At 47.4% G+C, this 21,645-nt stretch overlaps 1 protein-coding gene across 1 annotated transcript in view; it reads left to right on the plus strand.

Annotated features, from left to right (window-relative positions):
* Positions 1-21,645, plus strand: part of plxnd1 (plexin D1) — a 599,181-nt gene that overhangs the window by 446,191 nt on the left and 131,345 nt on the right. The window contains exons 27-29 of the mRNA XM_072471999.1: positions 1,471-1,627; positions 3,702-3,805; positions 11,177-11,240. Of these exons, the coding sequence (XP_072328100.1) occupies positions 1,471-1,627; positions 3,702-3,805; positions 11,177-11,240 (325 nt within the window). The remainder of the gene's footprint in view (positions 1-1,470; positions 1,628-3,701; positions 3,806-11,176; positions 11,241-21,645) is intronic.

A 21,645-nucleotide genomic window follows, 5' to 3' on the forward strand; every position in this document is an offset into this window, starting at 1 on the left:
GATGCAGAGCTGGGCTGAGAAGTGGCAGATGGAGTTTAACCCTGAAAAGTGTGAGGTTGTCCATTTTGGAAGGACAAATATGAATGCGGAATACAGGGTTAACGGTAGAGTTCTTGGCAATGTGGAGGAGCAGAGAGATCTTGGGGTCTATGTTCATACATCTTTGAAAGTAGCCACTCAAGTGTATAGAGCTGTGAAGAAGGCCTATTGTGTGCTAGCGTTCATTAACAGAGGGATTGAATTTAAGAGCCGTGAGGTGATGATGCAGCTGTACAAAACTTTGGTAAGGCCACATTTGGAGTACTGTGTATAGTTCTGGTTGCCTCATTTTAGGAAGGATGCGGAAGCTTTGGAAAAGGTGCAAAGGAGATTTACCAGGATGTTGCCTGGAATGGAGAGTAGGTCTTATGAGGAAAGGTTGAGGGTGCTAGGCCTTTTCTCATTAGAACGGAGAAGGATGAGGGGCGACTTGATAGAGGTTTATAAGATGATATGGGGAATAGATAGAGTAGACAGCTAGAGACTTTTTCACCAGGTGGAACAAAGCATTACAAGGGGACATAAATTTAAGGTGAATGGTGGAAGATATAGGGGGGATGTCAGAGGTAGGTTCTTTACTCAGAGAGTAGTGGGGGCATGTAATGCACTGCCTGTGGAAGTAGTTGAGTCGGAAACATTAGGGATCTTCAAGCAGCTATTGGATAGGTACATGGATTACGGTAGAATGATATAGTGTAGATTAATTTGTTCTTAAGGGCAGCACGGTAGCATTGTGGATAGCACAATTGCTTCACAGCTCCAGGGTCCCAGGTTCGATTCCAGCTTGGGTCACTGTCTGTGCGGAGTCTGCACATCCTCCCCGTATGGGCAGGTTAGGTGGACTGGCCATGATAAATTGCCCTTAGTGTTGGGTGGAGGTGTTGACCTTGGGTAGGGTGCTCTTTCCAAGAGCCGGTGCAGACTCAATGGGCCGAATGGCCTCCTTCTGCACTGTAAATTCAATGATAATCTATGATTAATCTAGGACAAAGGTTCGGCACAACATCGTGGGCCGAAGGGCCTGTTCTGTGCTGTATTTTTCTATGTTCTCTATGTTCTAACACAGACAGGGCAGAATCTTCAAACGTACAGCCTGACCTCAGACGAGTGAAATTAATCATCAATTCGACATACAAAGAGTCAGAGTTTGGATCTGTCTTCTGCCAATGACAGTTGGCACTAGATCAGTTAATTTGAAATCTGAGATAGATTTTTGTCTATCCCAAAGATAGGAATAGATATGGGTCAAAGGTGGGGTGAGGTCACAGATCAGCCATGATTTCACTGAATGGCGAAGCAGGGTCAAGGGGCTGTAGTGACCAAAGGCCATTTAGATATCTGGGGGGACAGGCCTAAGTGCTCCCCACAGTCCCTCACTGAAAGGCCGTGATATAAACTGTTGCTGATCTCTCTGTCCCTCCACTCCAACAGAACTTGAATGTGTCATTCCAAGGCTGTGGTATGGACTCCATTACAGTCCGCGTCATGGACAGTGACTCCATTAGCCAAGTCAAGGAGAAGATTCTGGAAGGGTTTTACAAAAATGTGCCTTTCTCCCAGTGGCCCAGGGTGGAAGATGTGGACCTGGGTAAGCATTATTGTGTTTCTAATTTGGTCAAATACAGTGAGGTGGAAAAACATTAAAATGTCCATTACCTACTCCCATGTGAAAGGTCATTTCAGTTTACTGCAAGAGACTGGACCCAGTGCACTGTGTGAATCCCAGATACTGGGCCCAGCTGACTGTGTGAATCCCATACACTGGGCCAAGAGTACGGTGGGAATCCCAGACACTGGAAGGCGCACTGCGTGAATCCCAGACACTGGGCCCACAACACTGTGTGAATCCCAGACACTGGGCCTACTGCACTGTGTCAATCCCAGAGACTGGGCCCAGCGCACTGAGTGAAACCCAGACACTGGGCCCAGGGGCAATGTGTGAATCCCAGACACTGTGCCCGGTGCTCAGTGTGTATCCCAGACACTGGGCCTAGTGCACTGTGTGAATCCCAAAGACTGGGCCCAGTGCACTGTGTGAACCCCAGACACTGGGCCGAGCACACTGTGTGAAGCCCAGACACTGGGCCCAGTACACAATGTGAATCCCAGACACCTGGCCCTGTGCACTGTGTAAATCCCAGAGACTGGACCCAGTGCACTGTGTGAATCCCAGAGACTGGGCCCAGTGCACTGTGTGAATCCCAGAGACTGGACCCAGTGCACTGTGTGAATCCCAGAGACTGGACCCAGTGCACTGTGTGAATCCCAGAGACTGGGCCCAGTGCACTGTGTGAATCCCAGAGACTGGGCCCAGTGCACTGTGTGAATCCCAGACACTGGGCCGAGTGCACTGTGTGAATCCCAGAGACTGGGCCCAGCGCACGGGTGAATAACAGTCAGCCCAGTGCACTGTGTGATTCCCAGCTACGGGGCCCAGCGCACTGTGTGAATCCCAGACACTGGGCCCAGCGCACTGTGCGAATCCCAGACACTGGCGCCAGTGCACTGTGTGAATCCCAGATGCTGGGGCCAGTGCACTGTGTGTATCCCAGACACTGGGCCTAGTGCACTGTGTGAATCCCAAAGACTGGGCCCAGTGCACTGTGTGAATCCCAGACACTGGGCCTAGTGCACTGTGTGAATCCCAAAGACTGGGCCCAGTGCACTGTGTGAATCCCAGACACTGGACCCAATGCACTGTGTGAATCCCAGACACTGGACACAGCGCACTGTGTGAATCCCAGACACTGGACCCAGCGCACTGTGTGAATCCCAGACACTGGGCCGAGAGCACTGTGTGTATCCCAGACACTGGGCCGAGTGCACTGTGTGTATCCCAGACACTGGGCCGAGATCACGGTGCGAATCCCAGAGACTTGGCCCAGTGCACTGTGTGGATCCCAGACACGGGGCCCAGAGGCACTGTGTGAATCCCAAAGACTTGGCCCAGCGCACTGTGTGAATCCCAGACACTGGGCCCAGCGCACTGTGTGAATCCCAGACACTGGACCCAGCGCACTGTGTGAATTCCAGACACTGGGTCCAGCGCACTGTGTGAATCCCAGAGACTGGGCTGAGAGCACTGTGTGAATCCCAGACACTGGGCTGAGAGCACTGTGTGAATCCCAGACACTGGGCTGAGAGCACGGTGTGAATCCCAGACACTGGGCCCAGTGCACTGTGTGAATGCCAGACACTGGGCCTAGCGCACTGTGTGATCCCAGACGCTAGGGCCGGTGCACTGTGTGAATCCCAGACACTGGGCCCAGTGCACTGTGTGAATCCCAGACACTGGGCCCAGTGCACTGTGTGAATCCCAGACACTGGGCCTAGCGCACTGTGTGATCCCAGACACTGGGCCTAGCGCACTGTGTGATCCCAGATGCTAGGGCCAGTGCACTGGGTGAATCCCAGACACTGGGCCCAGTGCACTGTGTGAATCCCAGACACTGGGCCTAGTGCACTGGGTGAATCACAGACAGCCCAGTGCACTGTGTGAATCCCAGACACTGGGCCCAGCGCACTGCTTGTATCCCAGACGCTAGGGCCAGTTCTCTGTGTGAATCTGAGAGACTGGAGGACCTGTATGTAAAGCTACCAATGGTTTATATGCCACACAAGGTAACGTTTATTCTGATCAGATCTCCTTTTCTTATTGTTAGAGTGCTTTGCATCAAGTAGTGACAGCCGAATACTGCGAGACCTGGACAACACGTCTGTGGTAGAGGACGGCCGAAAGAAACTCAATACAGTGGCCCATTGCAAGGTGAGGAGCAGTTAGTGATATGTAAGTCCACACTTCACCCTGCTGGGGTTTTGATCCATGCGGGCGAGCTTTCTTAACCAAATAGCAATTTTCACAAGTGTCAGTGATCGTTGTCAGTTTGATTTTCCTGCAACACATGGCAAACAAACGTACTCCCCTCGTCAATCTGTCAGGCACCGTCTGACCCCTGCATTTGTCTGTCTCCCTCAGGCACCGTCTGACCCCTGCGTTTGTCTGTCTCCCTCAGGCACTGTCTGACCCCTGAGTTTGTCTGTCTCCCTCAGGCACCGTCTGACCCCTGCGTTTGTCTGTCTCCCTCAGGCACTGTCTGACCCCTGAGTTTGTCTGTCTCACTCAGACACCATCTGACCCCTGCGTTTGTCTGTCTGCCTCAGACACTGTCTGACCCCTGAGTTTGTCTGTCTGCCTCAGACACTGTCTGACCCCTGAGTTTGTCTGTCTCACTCAGACACTGTCTGACCCCTGCGTTTGTCTGTCTCCCTCAGGCACCGTCTGACCCCTGAGTTTGTCTGTCTCACTCAGACACTGTCAGACCCCTGCGTTTGTCTGTCTGCCTCAGACACTGTCTGACCCCTGGGTTTGTCTGTCTCACTCAGACACTGTCTGACCCCTGCGTTTGTCTGTCTGCCTCAGACACTGTCTGACCCCTGAGTTTGTCTGTCTGCCTCAGACACTGTCTGACCCCTGGGTTTGTCTGTCTCCCTCAGACACTGTCTGACCCCTGAGTTTGTCTGTCTCGAACAGGCACCGTCTGACCCCTGCGTTTGTCTGTCTGCCTCAGACCCTGTCTGACCCCTGAGTTTGTCTGTCTGCCTCAGACCCTGTCTGACCCCTGAGTTTGTCTGTCTCCCTCAGGCACTGTCTGACCCCTGAGTTTGTCTGTCTCCCTCAGGCACCGTCTGACCCCTGGATTTGTCTGTCTCCCTCAGACACTGTATGACCCCTGAGTTCATCGAATCATAGAATCATAGAAGTTTACAGCATGGAAACAGGCCCTTCGGCCCAACCAGTCCATGCCGCCCAGTTTTTACCATTCAGCTAGTCCCAGTTGCCCGCACTTGGCCCATAACCCTCTATACCCATCTTACCCATGTAACTATCTAAATGCTTTTTAAAAGACACAATTGTACCCACCTCTACTACTACCTCTGGCAGCCCATTCCAGACACTCACTACCCTCTGAGTGAAGAAATTGCCCCTCTGGGCCCTTCTGAAACTCTCCCCTCTCAACTTAAACCTATGCCCTCTAGTTTTAGACTCCCCTACCTTTGGGAAAAGATGTTGACTATCTACCTTATCTATGCCCCTCATTATTTTATAGACCTCTATAAGATCACCCCTAAGCCTCCTACGCTCCAGGGAAAAAAGTCCCAGTCTATCCAGCCTCTCCTTATAACTCAAACCATCAAGTCCCGGTAACATCCTAGTAAATCTTTTCTGCACTCTTTCTAGTTTAATAATATCCTTTCTATAATAGGGTGACCAGAACGGCACACAGTATTCCAAGTGTGGCCGTACCAATGTCTTGTACAACTTCAACAAGACGTCCCAACTCCTGTATTCAATGTTCTGACCAATGAAACCAAGCATGCCGAATGCCTTCTTCACCACCCTGTCCACCTGCGACTCCACCTTCAAGGAGCTATGAACCTGTACTCCTAGATCTCTTTGTTCTATAACTCTCCCCAACGCCATACCATTAACTGAGTAGGTCCTGGCCTGATTCGATCTGCCAAAATGCATCACCTCACATTTATCTAAATTAAACTCCATCTGCCATTCGTCGGCCCACTGACCTAATTGATCAAGATCCCGTTGCAATCCTAGATAACCTTCTTCACTATCCACTGTGCCACCAATCTTGGTGTCACCTGCAAACTTACTAACCATGCCTCCTAAATTCTCATCCAAATCATTAATATAAATCACAAATAACAGTGGACCCAGCACCGATCCCTGAGACACACCACTGGTCACAGGCCTCCAGTTTGAAAAACAACCCTCTACAACCACCCTCTGTCTTCTGTCGTCCAGCCAATTTTGAATCCAATTGGCAACCTCACCCTGAATCCCGTGAGCTTTAACCTTCTGCAACAACCTACCATGCGGTACCTTGTCAAAGGCTTTGCTAAAGTCCATGTAGACAATGTCTACTGCACTGCCCTCATCTACCTTCTTGGTCACCCCCTCAAAAAACTCAATCAAATTTGTGAGACATGATTTTCCACGCACAAAGCCATGCTGACTGCCCCGAATCAGTCCTTGCCTCTCTAAATGCTTGTAGATCCTGTCTCTCAGAATACATTCTAGCAACTTACCTACTACAGACGTTAGGCTCACCGGTCTGTAGTTCCCAGGCTTTTCCCTGCTGCCCTTCTTAAACAAGGGCACAACATTCGCTACTCTCCAATCTTCAGGCACCTCACCTGTGACTGCCGATGATTCAAATATCTCTGTTAGGGGACCCGCAATTTCCTCCCTAGCCTCCCACAACATCCTGGGATACATTTCATCAGGTCCCGGGGATTTATCTATCTTGATGCGCTTTAAGACTTCCAGCACCTCCTCCTCTGTAATATGCACACTTCTCAAGACATCACTATTTATTTCCCTTAGTTTCCTAACATCCATGCCTTTCTCCACCGTGAATACCGATGAGAAATATTCATTCAGGATCTCACCCAACTCTTGTGGCTCTGCACATAGATGTCCTTGTTGATCCTTAAGAGGCCCTACTCTGTCCCTAGTTACTCTTTTTCCCTTTATGTATCTGTAGAAGCTCTTTGGATTCTCCTTTGCATTATTTACCAAAGCAATTTCATGTCCCCTTTTTGCCCTCCTGATTTCCCTCTTAACTCTATTTCGACACTCTCTATACTCTTCAAGGGATCCACTTGATCCCAGTTGTTTATGTACGTCATATGCCTCCTTCTTCTTTTTGACCAGAGTCTCAATATCTCGAGTCATCCAGGGTTCCCTACTTCTACCAGCCTTGCCCTTCACTCTAAAGGGAATGTGCTTACCCTGAACCCTGGTTAACACATTTTTAAAAGCCTCCCATTTACCAGCCGTCCCTTTGCCTGCCAACAGTCTCCCCCAATCTACCTCTGAAAGTTCCTGTCTGATACCATCAAAATTGGCCTTGCCCCAATTAAGAATTTTAACTCTTGGGCCAGACCTATCATTCTCCATAGCTATCTTAAAACCAATGGAGTTATGGTCACTTGTCCCAAAGTGATCCCTCACTAACACTTCTGTCACTTGCCCTTCCTTATTTCCCAAGACGAGGTCAAGTTTTGCCCCCTCTCTAGTCGGTCCATCCACATACTGAATGAGAAATTCCTCCTGAATACACTCAACAAATTTCCCTCCATCCAAGCCCCTAATGCTATGGCTGTCCCAGTCAATGTCGGGAAAGTTAAAGTCCCCTACTATTACCACCCTATTTTTCTTGCAGCTATCTGTAATCTCCTTACATATTTGTTCTTCAATTTCCCGCTGACTATTTGGGGGCCTGTAGTACAGTTCTATCAAGGTGATCTCTCCCTTCTTATTTTTCAGTTCCACCCATATAGACTCAGTGGGCGGACCCTCGGATATATCCCCTCTAAGTACTGCCATGATGTTCTCCCTAATCAAAAACGCCACTCCCCCTCCTCTCTTACCTCCTGTTCTATCCTTTCTATAGCATCTGTACCTCGGAACATCGAGCTGCCAGTCCTGCCCCTCCCTTAGCCATGTTTCAGTCATAGCTATAATATCCCAGTCCCATGTGCCCATCCATGCCCTGAGTTCATCCGCTTTGCCCGTCAGGCCCCTTGCATTGAAATAAATGCAGTTTAATGTAGACATTCCTTGCTCTCTGCCCTGCTTTCTCTGGTCATGCTTTACACACCCTCCCTTCCTGCCTTTTGTTTCCGTCCCCACTGACTTCCTACATCGGTTCCCACCCCCCTGCCACATTAGTTTAAACCTTCCCCAGCTGCACTAGCAAACACACCCCCGAGAACATTGGTTCCGGCCCCACTCAGATGCAGACCGTCCGATTTGTACAGGTCCCACCTCCCCCAGAACCGGTTCCAATGTCCCAGGAATTTGAAACCCTCCCTCTTGCACCATCTCTCAAGCCACGTATTCATCCTAGCTATCCTGTCATTCCTACTCTGACTATCACGTGGCACTGGTAGCAATCCTGAGATTGTTCAGTTTGACCTTTGAGGTCCTACTTTTTAGTTTAACTCCTAACTCCCTAAATTCAGCTTGTAGGACCTCATCCCGTTTTTTACCTATATCGTTGGTGCCTATATGCACCACGACAGCTGGCTGTTCACCCTCTCCCTCCAGAATGCCCTGCAGCCGCTCCGAGACATCCGAGTTTGTCTGTCTCCCTCAGACACTGTCTGACCCCTGGGTTTCTCTGTCTCCCTCAGACACTGTCTGACCCCTGGGTTTGTCTGTCTGCCTCAGACATTGTCTGACCCCTGGGTTTGTCTGTCTCACTCAGACACTGTCTGACCCCCTGGGGTTTTCTGCCTCCCTCAGACACTGTCTGACCCCCAAGTTTGTCTGTCTCACTCAGACACTGTCTGACCCCTGGGGTTCTCTGTCACCCTCAGACACTGTCAGACCCCCAGGTTTGTCTGTCTCACTTTGACACTGTCTGACCCCTGGGTTTGTCCGCCTCACTCGGACACTGTCTGACCCCTGAGTTTGTCTGTCTCCCTCAGACACTGTCTGACCGCTGAGTTTGTCTGTCTCCCTCAGACACTGTCTGACCGCTGAGTTTGTCTGTCTCCCTCAGACACTGTCTGACCCCTGAGTTTGTCTGTCTCCCTCAGACACTGTCTGACCCCTGAGTTTGTCTGTCTCCCTCAGACACTGTCTGACCCCTGGGTTTGTCTGTCTCCCTCAGACACTGTCTGACCCCTGGGTTTGTCTGTCTCCCTCAGACACTGTCTGACCCCTGGGTTTGTCTGTCTCCCTCAGACACTGTCTGACCCCTGAGTTTGTCTGTCTGCCTCAGACACTGTCTGACCCCTGAGTTTGTCTGTCTGCCTCAGACACTGTTTGACCCCTGAGTTTGTCTGTCTCCCTCAGACACTGTCTGACCCCTGAGTTTGTCTGTCTGCCTCAGACACTGTCTGACCCCTGAGTTTGTCTGTCTCCCTCAGACACTGTCTGACCCCTGGGTTTGTCTGTCTCCCTCAGACACTGTCTGACCCCTGGGTTTGTCTGTCTCCCTCAGACACTGTCTGACCCCTGGGTTTGTCTGTCTCCCTCAGACACTGTCTGACCCCTGAGTTTGTCTGTCTCCCTCAGACACTGTCAGATCCACTAACGCATCTCTCAGATCCGTTGTCTTTATCTCAGACATAATTACATTAAACATCTTGAAAACATATCTTTGGTAGTTTTGTTTGCAAATTTTCTGATATCTTGAGTAGACCCCAATGTATCAGAAATGACTAAAATGTGAAATAAGTGTGTGAAAATGGTGTGAGATATAACTGAAGCATTGCTACCTCTGTCGAGCTGACAGTAGTGGATGACACATAAGCACTGACAATGAAATATTGGAAAACTGAATCCATTGCCTCCAGATCCTCGTTCTGACTCTATTAATAAAAATATAAGAATGAAGAGCAGGAGTAGGCCATCTTGCCCCTCCAGCCTGCTCCGCCATTCAATAAGATCGTGGCTGATCTTTTTGTGGACTCAGCTCCACTTACCCTCCCGCTCACCACACCCCTTAATTCCTTTACTGTTCAAAAATCTATCCAACTTTGCCTTAAAAACATTTAACTATGTAGCCTCAGCTGCTTCACTGGGCAGCGAATTCCACAGATTCACAACCCTTTGGGTGAAGAAAGTCCACCTCAACTCGGTCCTAAATCTGCTCCTCCTTATTTTGAGGCTATGCAACCCCCTTCCGAGTTCTAGTTTCACCCCCCAGTGGAAACAACCTGCCTGCTTCTGTCCTATCATAATTGTATATGTTTATATAAGATCCCCCTCGTTCTTCTAAATTCCAATGAGTATAGACCCAGTCTACTGAGTCTGTCCTCATAAGCCCATCCTCTCAACTCCGGAATCAACCTAGTGAATCTCCTCTGTACACCCTCCAGCGCCAGTATGTCCTTTCTCATATAAGGAGACCAAAACTGTACACAGCACTCCAGGTGCGGCCTCACCAGCACCATAACCTCTGTTTTTAAACTCCATCCTTCTAGCAATGAAGGACAAAATTCCATTTGCCGCCTTAATTACCTGCTGCACCTACAAACGCTTTGCGATTCATGCACGAAGACACCCAGGTCCCTCTGCACAGCAGCATGCTGCAATGTTTTACCATTTTGCTGTTATTCCTGCTAAAATGGATGACCTCACATTTATCAACATTTCACTCCATCTGCCAGACCCTTGCCCACTCACTTAAACTATCAATATCCCTCTGCACACTCAGCTCTACCACTTATCTTAGTGTCATTTGTGAACTTTGGCACATTACACTTGGTCCCCAACTCCAGATCATCTATGTAAATTGTTCTCTTGTGTGATTGGCTCTGACTCTATTGTTCTCTTGTGTTATTGGCTCTGACTCTATTGTTCTCTTGTGTGATTGGCTCTGACTCTATTGTTCTCTTGTGTGATTGGCTCTGACTGTTGTTCTCGTGTGATTGGCTCTGACTTTATTGTTGTCTCCTGCTGCTGTCTCAGAATCACAGAATAATTCAGTGCAGATGAGGCCATTTGGCCCATCAAGTCTACACGATGCATGAAAATCACCTGACCTGCCTACCTAATCCCATTTTGGCAGCACTTGGCCTTTAGCCTTGAATGTTATGTGCTGCTGCAACCCTCAAAGTATTTGCTCCCTATGGACATGGCTGTGCCAACACTCTCCTGGCCCTCTCCCAAACTCTGTAAATTTGAACTCCTCCAAAACTAAGATAGCCATCTCTCATATTAGGGAGCACGGTGGCACAGTGGTTAGCACTGCTTCCTTACAGCACTAGAGACCCAGGTTTGATTCCAACCTCAACCTCGGTTGACTGCGTGGAGTTAATACATCTCCCCGTGTCTGCGTGGATTTTTGGCTGCATTTTCAGGTGCCCAAGCCCTGAGCTCTGGAATTTCCTCCCTAATCCTCTCCATCTCTTGACCTTACTTTACTCCTTCAAAACATTCCAGTCACCTGACCTAATATCGCCTTATGACTGAATGCTTCTGTGAATCACTTTGAGATGTTTTGTTACAGTACAGAGCGAGAGGTGTTGATTTGTGTCCGTTCTGTGATTGTTGAATTAGAGCAATTGTCATAATGCCTTCTGACCTTTCAACTGTCTCTAGGTCCCTGATGGAGCCTCATTGGCCATGAGCATGAAAGACAAGTGGGACGGCACGCTAGGACGAGGTAAGTCTGACTGAGGCTAAAATTCCAAGGTGGGGCGTCAAGTAGATGTAAAATGCCAGAATAATGGAGAAGGGTGTTTCAAGTTTAAGGACAGCAGTCTTCTCAATGTCTGTTTCTGAGAGTGGCTTATTGAACTGATGCAGGCAGACTGCCTCACACTCACATGTCTATGACAAGCCAGACAGTAACGTAGTACACTCTGAGATTGCATTTCCAAACCCAAACATTTTGTTTAATAATACATAAATCCAACAAATCATTGCACTGCTTTCACATCTGTCAGTTGCTGTATCACAGCTAACAGCTCTCTCCTGGTCAGTATTTAACCAATGTAATTGACTTCAGGGTTCATCGGTTGCAATCTTTTCTTTTTCAGCTTCAGGTTTATCCGGTGGGCACTCTCCAGCAGTTGTATTAAATTCTGATCACCGTCAGCTATGGTTTCTTCCACTCTATCTCCACCCCCATAGTCAAGTAGATCATTCACTCTTGCTTGCACTCTGAGAATATCACTGACAATCTCATGCTGTGTATGTTGATACTCCTGTGGAAATGCCTGCAGCTGCAGAAATGCTAAACGGCATGTGGAACCACCTGTATCTCCCAAACAGCATCCAGAATGTAATTAGAAAGCTGTCATTTTCATCATAATTTCCACTTACCATTCTTCGCATCTCGGGTCGTGATTATCTTTACCTTTGTTTGATTTTTTAAAAAATAATCTTTATTGTCACAAGTAGGCTAACATTAACACTGCAATGAAGTTACTGTGAAAAGCCCCTAGTCGCCACATACCGGCACCTGTTCGGGTACACTGAGGGAGAATTCAAAATGTCCAATTCACCTAACAGCACGTCTTTCGGGACTTGTGGGAGGAAACCGGAGCTCCCGGAGGAAACCCACGCAGACATGGGGAGAACGTGCAGACTCCGCACAGACAGTGACCCAAGCGGGAATCGAACCTGGGACCCTGGCGCCATGAAGCAACAGTGCTAGTAAATTATGGCAAATTTCCTTCGCTGGTTGGAATGATCTCTTCTGTGTTTTATTTAAATCCACCTCCCAGGTTGTTTCACTGCTAATCTAGTCTGTCGGAGCTGTTTATCGATTACTTTGTCGATTATTCCCTTCTTTTCCAGCTTTTATCTTGTTCATTAAGCTTTATTTGTAGGCAGCTGCAACTCTCCTCAGCAAGTGCTGAGTTGGCCTTACAGTCTCATATTGTCCTGGTCGGCATCCCAACCTGTAAACACATCTTTGCCCTCCTCTTGGATCTGCTCTGCTGCCAATGGCTTGTGTGCTGTGACACTCTGTTGACATGCTCGGGGTTACACTCCAAACAGTGGACTTCCTCCAGCTGAGATGAGTGGCCGTTACCACTATAATGTGGAACTCAACATCTTCCTTCTTCCATTGCATTGGACTGTCACTCCCTCTGGGGTCATCATAGTGACAAGTACAAACCATTTATCTCCAACAGTAAGAAAAGTGGCCATAGTCCCAGATGACCCTAGGCTCCCCCTTTGAGGTGGAGAACTGACTGGTGGTGATTTAACCTGAGGATCACCTCAGGTTGAGAAGGTGAAGCCTTCATGAATAACCTCAGACCGGTATGGGAATTGAACCCACACTGTTAGCCCTGCTCTGCATCACAAACCAGTTGTCCAGCCAACTGAGCTAAACCGGCCCCCACCGATATCTCCAGTAAACTTGGCGGAACCATCCTGTTGTATCGTCTGTGGCTCTTCATCAGCCCCATTTGCTGATATCATTCCAGTGGCCATCTGTATAGCCTTGTATTCCTTTTATCTGGTCAAGCTTTTGTGCGGACAACGATTTTGCTTCCAGCAGTTGAAACACTGCTTTACCCGTCTTTTCCTATGTATGCTGTCCTCCGCAGTATTTTCATCCTGCCCTTTGGTCTCCTGGTCTGCTCTGCCATATATATTCTCGTGCTGACATTTCACAACTTCCGCATTTTGACACCGGCCTATCGTTTTCTTCAGCGTCAGTTTCTTATCTTTCAGTAGACTTGCTCTCACCGAGGGATCTCTCCCACCGAGAACCAATCTATCTTTAATCAGATCATCTTATAGCTGCCCGAATTCACATGATTCTGCCATTTCATAGTATCATAAAAGTATCATCATTGAATCCCGACAGTGCAGGAGGAGGCCATTCAGCCCATCGAATTCCTAGACATAGGAAGATAGAGCAGCTAAACACGTGGCTAAACAGCTGGTGTAGGGGGGAGGGTTTCCGTTATCTGGACCACTGGGAGCTCTTCCGGGGCAGGTGTAACCTATATAAGAAGGACGGGTTGCATCTAAACTGGAGAGGCATAAATATCCTGGCCGCGAGGTTTGCTAGTGTCACACGGGAGGGTTTAAACTAGTATGGCAGGGGGGTGGGCACGGGAGCAATAGGTCAGAAGGTGAGAGCATTGAGGGAGAACTAGGGAATAGGGTCAGTGTGGCTCTGAGGCAGAGCAGACAGGGAGAAGTTGCTGAACACAGCGGGTCTGGTGGCCTGAAGTGCATATGTTTTAACGCAAGTATATTACGGGTAAGGCAGATGAACTTAGAGCTTGGATTAGTACTTGGAACTATGATGTTGTTGCCATTACAGAGACCTGGTTGAGGGAAGGGCAGGATTGGCAGCTAAACGTTCCAGGATTTAGATGTTTCAGGCGGGAAAGAGGGGGATGTAAAAGGGGTGGCGGAGTTGCGCTACTTGTTAGGGAGGATATCACAGCTGTACTACGGGAGGACACCTCAGAGGGCAGTGAGGCTATATGGGTAGAGATCAGAAATAAGAAGGGTGCAGTCACAATGTTGGGGGTTTACTACAGGCCTCCCAACAGCCAGCGGGAGATAGAGCAGCAGATAGGTAGACAGATTTTGGAAAAGAGTAAAAACAACAGGGTTGTGGTGATGGGAGACTTCAACTTCCCCAATATTGACTGGGACTCACTTAATGCCAGGGGCTTAGACGGGGCAGAGTTTGTAAGGAGCATCCAGGAGGGCTTCTTAAAACAATATGTAGACAGTCCAACTAGGGAAGGGGCAGTACTGGACCTGGTATTGGGGAATGAGCCCGGCCAGGTGGTAGAAGTTTCAGTCGGGGAGCATTTCGGGAACATTGACCACAATTCAGTAAGTTTTAAAGTGCTGGTGGACAAGGATAAGAGTGGTCCTAGGGTGAATGTGCTAAATTGGGGGAAGGCTACTTATAACAATATTAGGTGGGAACTGAAGAACCTAGATTGGGGGTGGATGTTTGAGGGCAAATCAACATCTAACATGTGGGAGGCTTTCAAGTGTCAGTTGAAAGGAATTCAGGACCGGCATGTTCCTGCGAGGACGAAGGATAAATACGGCAATTTTCGGGAACCTTGGATAACGAGAGATATTGTAGGCCTTGTCAAAAAGAAAAAGGAGGCATTTGTCAGGGCTAAAAGGCTGGGAACAGACAAAGCCTGTGTGGAATAGAAGGAAAGTAGGAAGGAACTTAAGCAAGGAGTCAGGAGGGCTAGAAGGGGTCACGAAAAGTAATTGGCAAATAGGGTTAAGGAAAATCCCAAGGCTTTTTACACGTACATAAAATGCAAGAGGGTAGCCACAGAAAGGATTGGCCCACTGAAGGATAGGCAAGGGAATCTATGTGTGGAGCCAGAGGAAATGGGCGAGGTACTAAATGAATACTTTGCATCAGTATTCACCAAAGAGAAGGAATTGGTAGATGTTGAGTCTGGAGAAGGGTGTGTAGATAGCCTGGGTCACATTGAGATCCAAAAAGACGAGGTGTTGGGCGTCTTAAAAAATATTAAGGTAGATAAATCCCCAGGGCCTGATGGGATCTACCCCAGAATACTGAAGGAGGCTGGAGAGGAAATTGCTGAGGCCTTGACAGAAATCTTTGGACAGAAATCTTTGGATCCTCACTGTCTTCAGGTGATGTCCCGGAGGACTGGAGAATAGCCAATGTTGTTCCTCTGTTTAAGAAGGGTAGCAAGGATAATCCAGGGAACTACAGGCCGGTGAGCCTTACTTCAGTGGTAGGGAAATTACTGGAGAGAATTCTTCGAGACAGGAACTACTTCCATTTGGAAGCAAATGGACGTATTAGTGAGAGGCAGCATGGTTTTGTGAAGGGGATGTCGTGTCTCACTAACTTGATAGAGTTTTTTGAGGAGGTCACTAAGATGATTGATGCAGGTAGGGCAGTGGATGTTGTCTATATGGACTTCAGTAAGGCTTTTGACAAGGTCCCTCATGGTAGACTAGTACAAAAGGTGAAGTCACACGGGGTCAGGGGGGAGCTGGCAAGGTCGATACAGAACTGGGTAGGTCATAGAAGGCAGAGAGTAGCAATGGAAGGATGCTTTTCTAATTGGAGGGCTGTGACGAGTGGTGTTCCACAGGGATCAGTGCTGGGACCTTTGCTGTTCATAGTATATATAAATGATTTGGAGGAAAATATAACTGGTCTGATCAGTAAGCTTGCAGACGACACAAAGGTTGGTGGAATTGCGGATAGCGATGAGGACTGTCAGAGGATGCAGCAGGATTTAGATCGTTTGGTGACTTGGGCAGAGAGATGGCAGATGGAGTTTAATCCGGACAAATGTGAGGTAATGCATTTTGGAATGTCTAATGCAGGTAGGGAATATACAGTGAATGGTAGAACCCTCAAGAGTATTGAAAGTCAAAGAGATCTAGGAGTACAGGTCCACAGGTCACTGAAAGGGGCAACACAGGTGGAGAAGGTAGTCAAGAAGGCAAACGGCATGCTTGCCTTCATTGGCCGGGGCTTTGAGTATAAGAACTGGCAAGTCATGCTGCAGCTGTATAGAACCTTAGTTAGGCCACACTTGGAGTATAGTGTTCAATTCTGGTCGCCACACTACCAGAAGGATGTGGAGGCTTTAGAGAGGGTGCAGAAGAGATTTACCAGAATGTTGCCTGGTATGGAGGGCATTAGCTATGAGGAGCGGTTGAATAAACTCGGTTTGTTCTCACTGGAACGACGGAGGTTGAGGGGCGACCTGATAGAGGTCTACAAAATTATGAGGGGCATAGACAGAGTGGATAGTCAGAGGCTTTTCCCCAGGGTAGAGGGGTCAATTACTAGGGGGCATAGATTTAAGGTGAGAGGGGCAAGGTTTAGAGTAGGTGTACGAGGCAAGTTTTTTACACCGAGGGTAGTGGGTGCCTGGAACTCGCTACCGGAGGAGGTGGTGGAAGCTGGAACGATAGTGACATTTAAGGGACATCTTGACAAATACATGAATAGGATGGGAATAGAGGGATACAGACTGTTTTTGAAAACTCACCACTATTCTTAGAATTCCCCCTATACCAAAAAGGGCCGACATTCTAAATGGTGATCAGGGATTCTCACTCCCCGACTCCGATGCAAGCTTCAGTGGGTGCTATTCAGGTCAAACTATATTTTCAAGTTATCCCCCGGTATAACCCATACCTTCACCGAAGATTTAATCTACTTCCCACTTAGCAGCATCGATCCTGGGTCCCGCATTGCTAAGTAAGTAAAGTAGACTAATAACCACTGTTTCAGGTTAAAACTTTTAAGTTATTTTATTATTATATATTTTTCTCTTTTTAAAAGATGCAATCACTGTCTTTACAGAAAAGTAAAAAGATCTTGCTTCTGGATCCTTCTGGTTGGTTGAAGGGACCTTCAGGCCCAACTTGACAATCAATCTTCTTTTTAAAATCTGGTCTTCTTTAGATGTATTTGCTGGTTAGCTCAGTTTCTGTGTCCTATCTTTCCCATGTACCGAGATATGAGAGCTGACTCTGAATCTGCCTACTCTTTAAATTCTAGTCTTCCTTAGATGTACTTAGCTATTTTAGCTCGGCTGCTTTGCCCTGTCTCTTTCCCATGACTGAGCTGACTGTAATCTGTCTCTAGCTGCTTGTTCCTTCTCTGCTTCTCTCTCTCTCCCTCTCTGAGTTCTGGTTCTGGATAGTTCCTGCTCTGGTCTCAAGGTTTATATTCGTTTTCTAACAATTAAGTTTTTATGATGTTATTGTAAAGTAACTCTTATTTTCTTTGATTGTAAAAAGTACCTTTGATCTGAACCTTTTAACCCAACTAAGTACTCATTTTGACATGACTTCATCTCATAGATCTGATTACATTGTTTCCTTTGTGATGTTCAAAATGCTTTGACTTCAAGAAGTGTTACTTTTCATTCCTGCCATTTCTAGTTTTATTTTCCAATTGTGTCCTCAGCTCAATTTTGACTTTGATTTTGGCTTTGAATTATGTTTCTCGTAGACTGATAAACCTGGTATTAGCAACTTTTCACACCTAGAATTATCACCAAATTGAACTGAACCTCACCCATTCTTTTCCATATCCTTACTAAGATGGTTACTTTCAATCAAGGTGTGAGCCATTGTCTTTGGCTTCATTCAAAATCCTGTTTGTCTTGTTTGCTCAGCCTGCTTGACCAAGGATATCTGCATTTTACAATCCTTCCCTGGCAGCTGCTGTTAACCCTTTGTGGGATCTTTCCCTGCATCCTCTCATGTTTCTCTCAGACCAGATATTGCCAGACTTCCATGTTTCAAATGACACATCTTTCCATATTTTCAATAACAAGACCCAGGAAGTGTAGAAGATTGTAGTTTAGTCGGGCAGCATGGTCGTGCCGTGCCGGGCTTGAAGGGCCGAAGGGCCTGTTCCTATGCTGTACATTTCTTTGTTCTTTGTTTGTTGAGTCTGCACTAACGCATGAAAGAGCACTCTACCTCGGCCCACTGCCACGCCTTATCCCTATAACAACGCCTAACCTTTGGCCACTGAGGGGAAATTTAACATGGCCAATCCACCTAACCCACACATCTTTGGATTGTGGGAGGAAACCGGAGCACTCGGAGGAAATCCATACAGACACCTGGAGAACATGCAAACTCTACACAGACAATCACCCAAGGCCAAAATCAAACTCGGTCCCCTGGCACTGTGAGACAGCAGTGCTAAGCAATGTGCCACCGTACCGCCCATATAAAGCAGTTGCATTACTGCATTCACGTACTGTTCACTAGTCTTGCTTTCACCCTGAACTCTAGTGTTGAATGTATAACAATCACATGTAACGTTTCCTTGGGGGTTCAAAATGTCCATTCTAGGCTTTTGAAATCTTTGTTGTCTTTTTCCTTTGCTCCCTTGTTAGATTTAGAGTGCTATACACTTTGCAGCAGTAGTCCACCAGCAGTGTTAGAAGTGTGGCTAGTCCTATTGTTTCAGGCTTGTTCATTACGTCTGTTGCAATCTTATAATTTTGCCATTGGATGTGGAAAAACTGCCAATTCTGCCACATTTCACCTTTAATTTCAACTGGCAAGGTGATTGGAAATTTGAGCAAATTTGCACATTCAATAGTATTGACAGTATTTTTGTATCTTTCTGCCAATTTCTATTTTCTTTGTGCCTTTCTGAGCTGTGACTTCTCTGTACCTTTTACCTGGACTCAAAAATCTATTTTTTTCTCCACATCTGTACACCATGTTCCATGTATAAGGGCAGCAGTCTTCATCAGTGCCTGGCTCAGTGAGAGGCTTTATTGAACTGATCAGAAATGGCAGCCAATAGAGTGCCTCATGGCAGAGTCACAAGAATATGGCAAGCCAGGCAGTCATGTAGTACACCCAGTAAGATCGCATTTCCAAAACCCAAACAAAGGATAAATACAAGGACTGAGAATGGTCCAGGGGTAAATACAGGAACTGGGAATGGTCCAGGGGTAAATACAGGAACTGAGAATGGTCCAGGGGTAAATACAGGAACTGGGAATGGTCCAGGGGTAAATACAGGAACTGAGAATGGTCCAGGGGTAAATACAGGAACTGAGAATGGTCCAGGGGTAAATACAGGAACTGAGAATGGTCCAGGGGTAAATACAGGAACTGAGAATGGTCCAGGGGTAAATACAGGAACTGAGAATGGTCCAGGGGTAAATACAGGAACTGAGAATGGTCCAGGGGTAAATACAGGAACTGAGAATGGTCCAGGGGTAAATACAGCAACTGAGAATGGTCCAGGGGTAAATACAGGAACTGAGAATGGTCCAGGGGTAAATACAGGAACTGAGAATGGTCCAGGGGTAAATACAGGAACTGAGAATGGTCCAGGGGTAAATACAGGAACTGAGAATGGTCCAGGGGTAAATACAGGAACTGAGAATGGTCCAGGGGTAAATACAGGAACTGAGAATGGTCCAGGGGTAAATACAGGAACTGAGAATGGTCCAGGGGTAAATACAGGAACTGAGAATGGTCCAGGGGTAAATACAGGAACTGAGAATGGTCCAGGGGTAAATACAGGAACTGAGAATGGTCCAGGGGTGAATACAGGAACTGAGAATGGTCCAGGGGTAAATACAGGAACTGAGAATGGTCCAGGGGTAAATACAGGAACTGAGAATGGTCCAGGGGTAAATACAGGAACTGAGAATGGTCCAGGGGTAAATACAGGAACTGAGAATGGTCCAGGGGTAAATACAAGAACTGAGAATGGTCCAGGGGTAAATACAGGAACTGAGAATGGTCCAGGGGTAAATACAGGAACTGAGAATGGTCCAGGGGTAAATACAGGAACTGAGAATGGTCCAGGGGTAAATACAGGAACTGAGAATGGTCCAGGGGTGAATACAGGAACTGAGAATGGTCCAGGGGTAAATACAGGAACTGAGAATGGTCCAGGGGTAAATACAGGAACTGAGAATGGTCCAGGGGTAAATACAGGAACTGAGAATGGTCCAGGGGTAAATACAAGAACTGAGAATGGTCCAGGGGTAAATACAGGAACTGAGAATGGTCCAGGGGTAAATACAGGAACTGAGAATGGTCCAGGGGTAAATACAGGAACTGAGAATGGTCCAGGGGTAAATACAGGAACTGAGAATGGTCCAGGGGTAAATACAGGAACTGAGAATGGTCCAGGGGTAAATACAGGAACTGAGAATGGTCCAGGGGTAAATACAGGAACTGAGAATGGTCCAGGGGTGAATACAGGAACTGAGAATGATCCAGGGGTTAAATACAGAGACCGTGAATGGTACAGTGGGTAAAATAGGGACTGAGAATGGTCCAGGTAAATATAGGGACGGAGAATGGTCTTGGGGTAAATATAGGGACTGAAAATGATCTTGGGGTAAATACAGTCTGAGAATGGTCTTGGGGTAGAAACAGGGGTCATAAACATTCCATGGGGTAAATACTATAGTATAAGGGCCTGGTACATGCAGGTTTAATGTGGGACAGAGTACAGTGCCGCACACACACTGATGTAAAAGAGGATTTGACCCGTACCCGAGTCCGTTTAGTTTTGGACACAGCTGTGTGTACCAGCAAGCATGGAGACAGTTCCTAATTTGTACCCTTTAGATTATAGGTGGCATGGTGGTTAGCACTGCTGCATCACAGCACCATGGACCCGGGTTCAATTCCCAAACTTGAGTGACTGTGTGTGTGGAACTTGCACGTTCTCCCCGTGTCCACGTGGGTTTCCGCCGGGTTCTCTGATTTTCTCCCATAATCCAAAGATGTGCAAGTTAGATGGATTGGTCATGATAAATTGCCCCTTCATGTCCAAAAATGTGCAGGTTAGGTGGGGATAGAGTGGGCCTAGCTGAGGTGCTCTTTCAGAGGGCCGATGCAGGCTCGCTGGGCCGAATGATCTTCTCCTGCACTGTAGGGATTATATGATTTGCAAATAGTTCTAAGAGTCATTAAAGACTTACAGATGACTACAAAGACTTTTTCAGACCGAGCAACCTACTGCTCCGGCTGTATCCCAGCTACCCATTGCTCCGGCTGGGTTCTAGAAACCTATTGCTCTGGCTGTATCCTAGCAATCTACTGCTCCGGCTGTATCCTAGAAATCTACTGCTCCAGCTGTATCCTAGCAACCCACTGCTCCAGTTGTATCCTAGCAACCTACTGCTCCGGTTGTATCCTAGAAACCTACTGCTCCAGTTGTATCCTAGCAACCTACTGCCATGGTTATATCCCAGCAACCTGCTGCTCTGGTTGTATCCTAGAAACCTACTGCTCTGGTTGTATCCTAGCAACCTACTGCTCCAGTTGTATCCTAGCAACCTACTGCCATGGTTATATCCCAGCAACCTGCTGCTCTGGTTGTATCCTAGAAACCTACTGCTCTGGTTGTATCCTAGAAACCTACTGCTCTGGTTGTATCCTAGAAACCTACTGCTCTGGTTGTATCCTAGAAACCTACTGCTCTGGTTGTATCCTAGAAACCTACTGCTCTGGTTGTATCCTAGAAACCTACTGCTCTGGTTGTATCCTAGAAACCTACTGCTCTGGTTGTATCCTAGAAACCTACTGCTCTGGTTGTATCCTAGAAACCT

This window comes from Scyliorhinus torazame, chromosome 13 (genome assembly GCF_047496885.1).
Source record: "Scyliorhinus torazame isolate Kashiwa2021f chromosome 13, sScyTor2.1, whole genome shotgun sequence".
NCBI classification, from domain to species: Eukaryota; Metazoa; Chordata; class Chondrichthyes; order Carcharhiniformes; family Scyliorhinidae; genus Scyliorhinus; species Scyliorhinus torazame.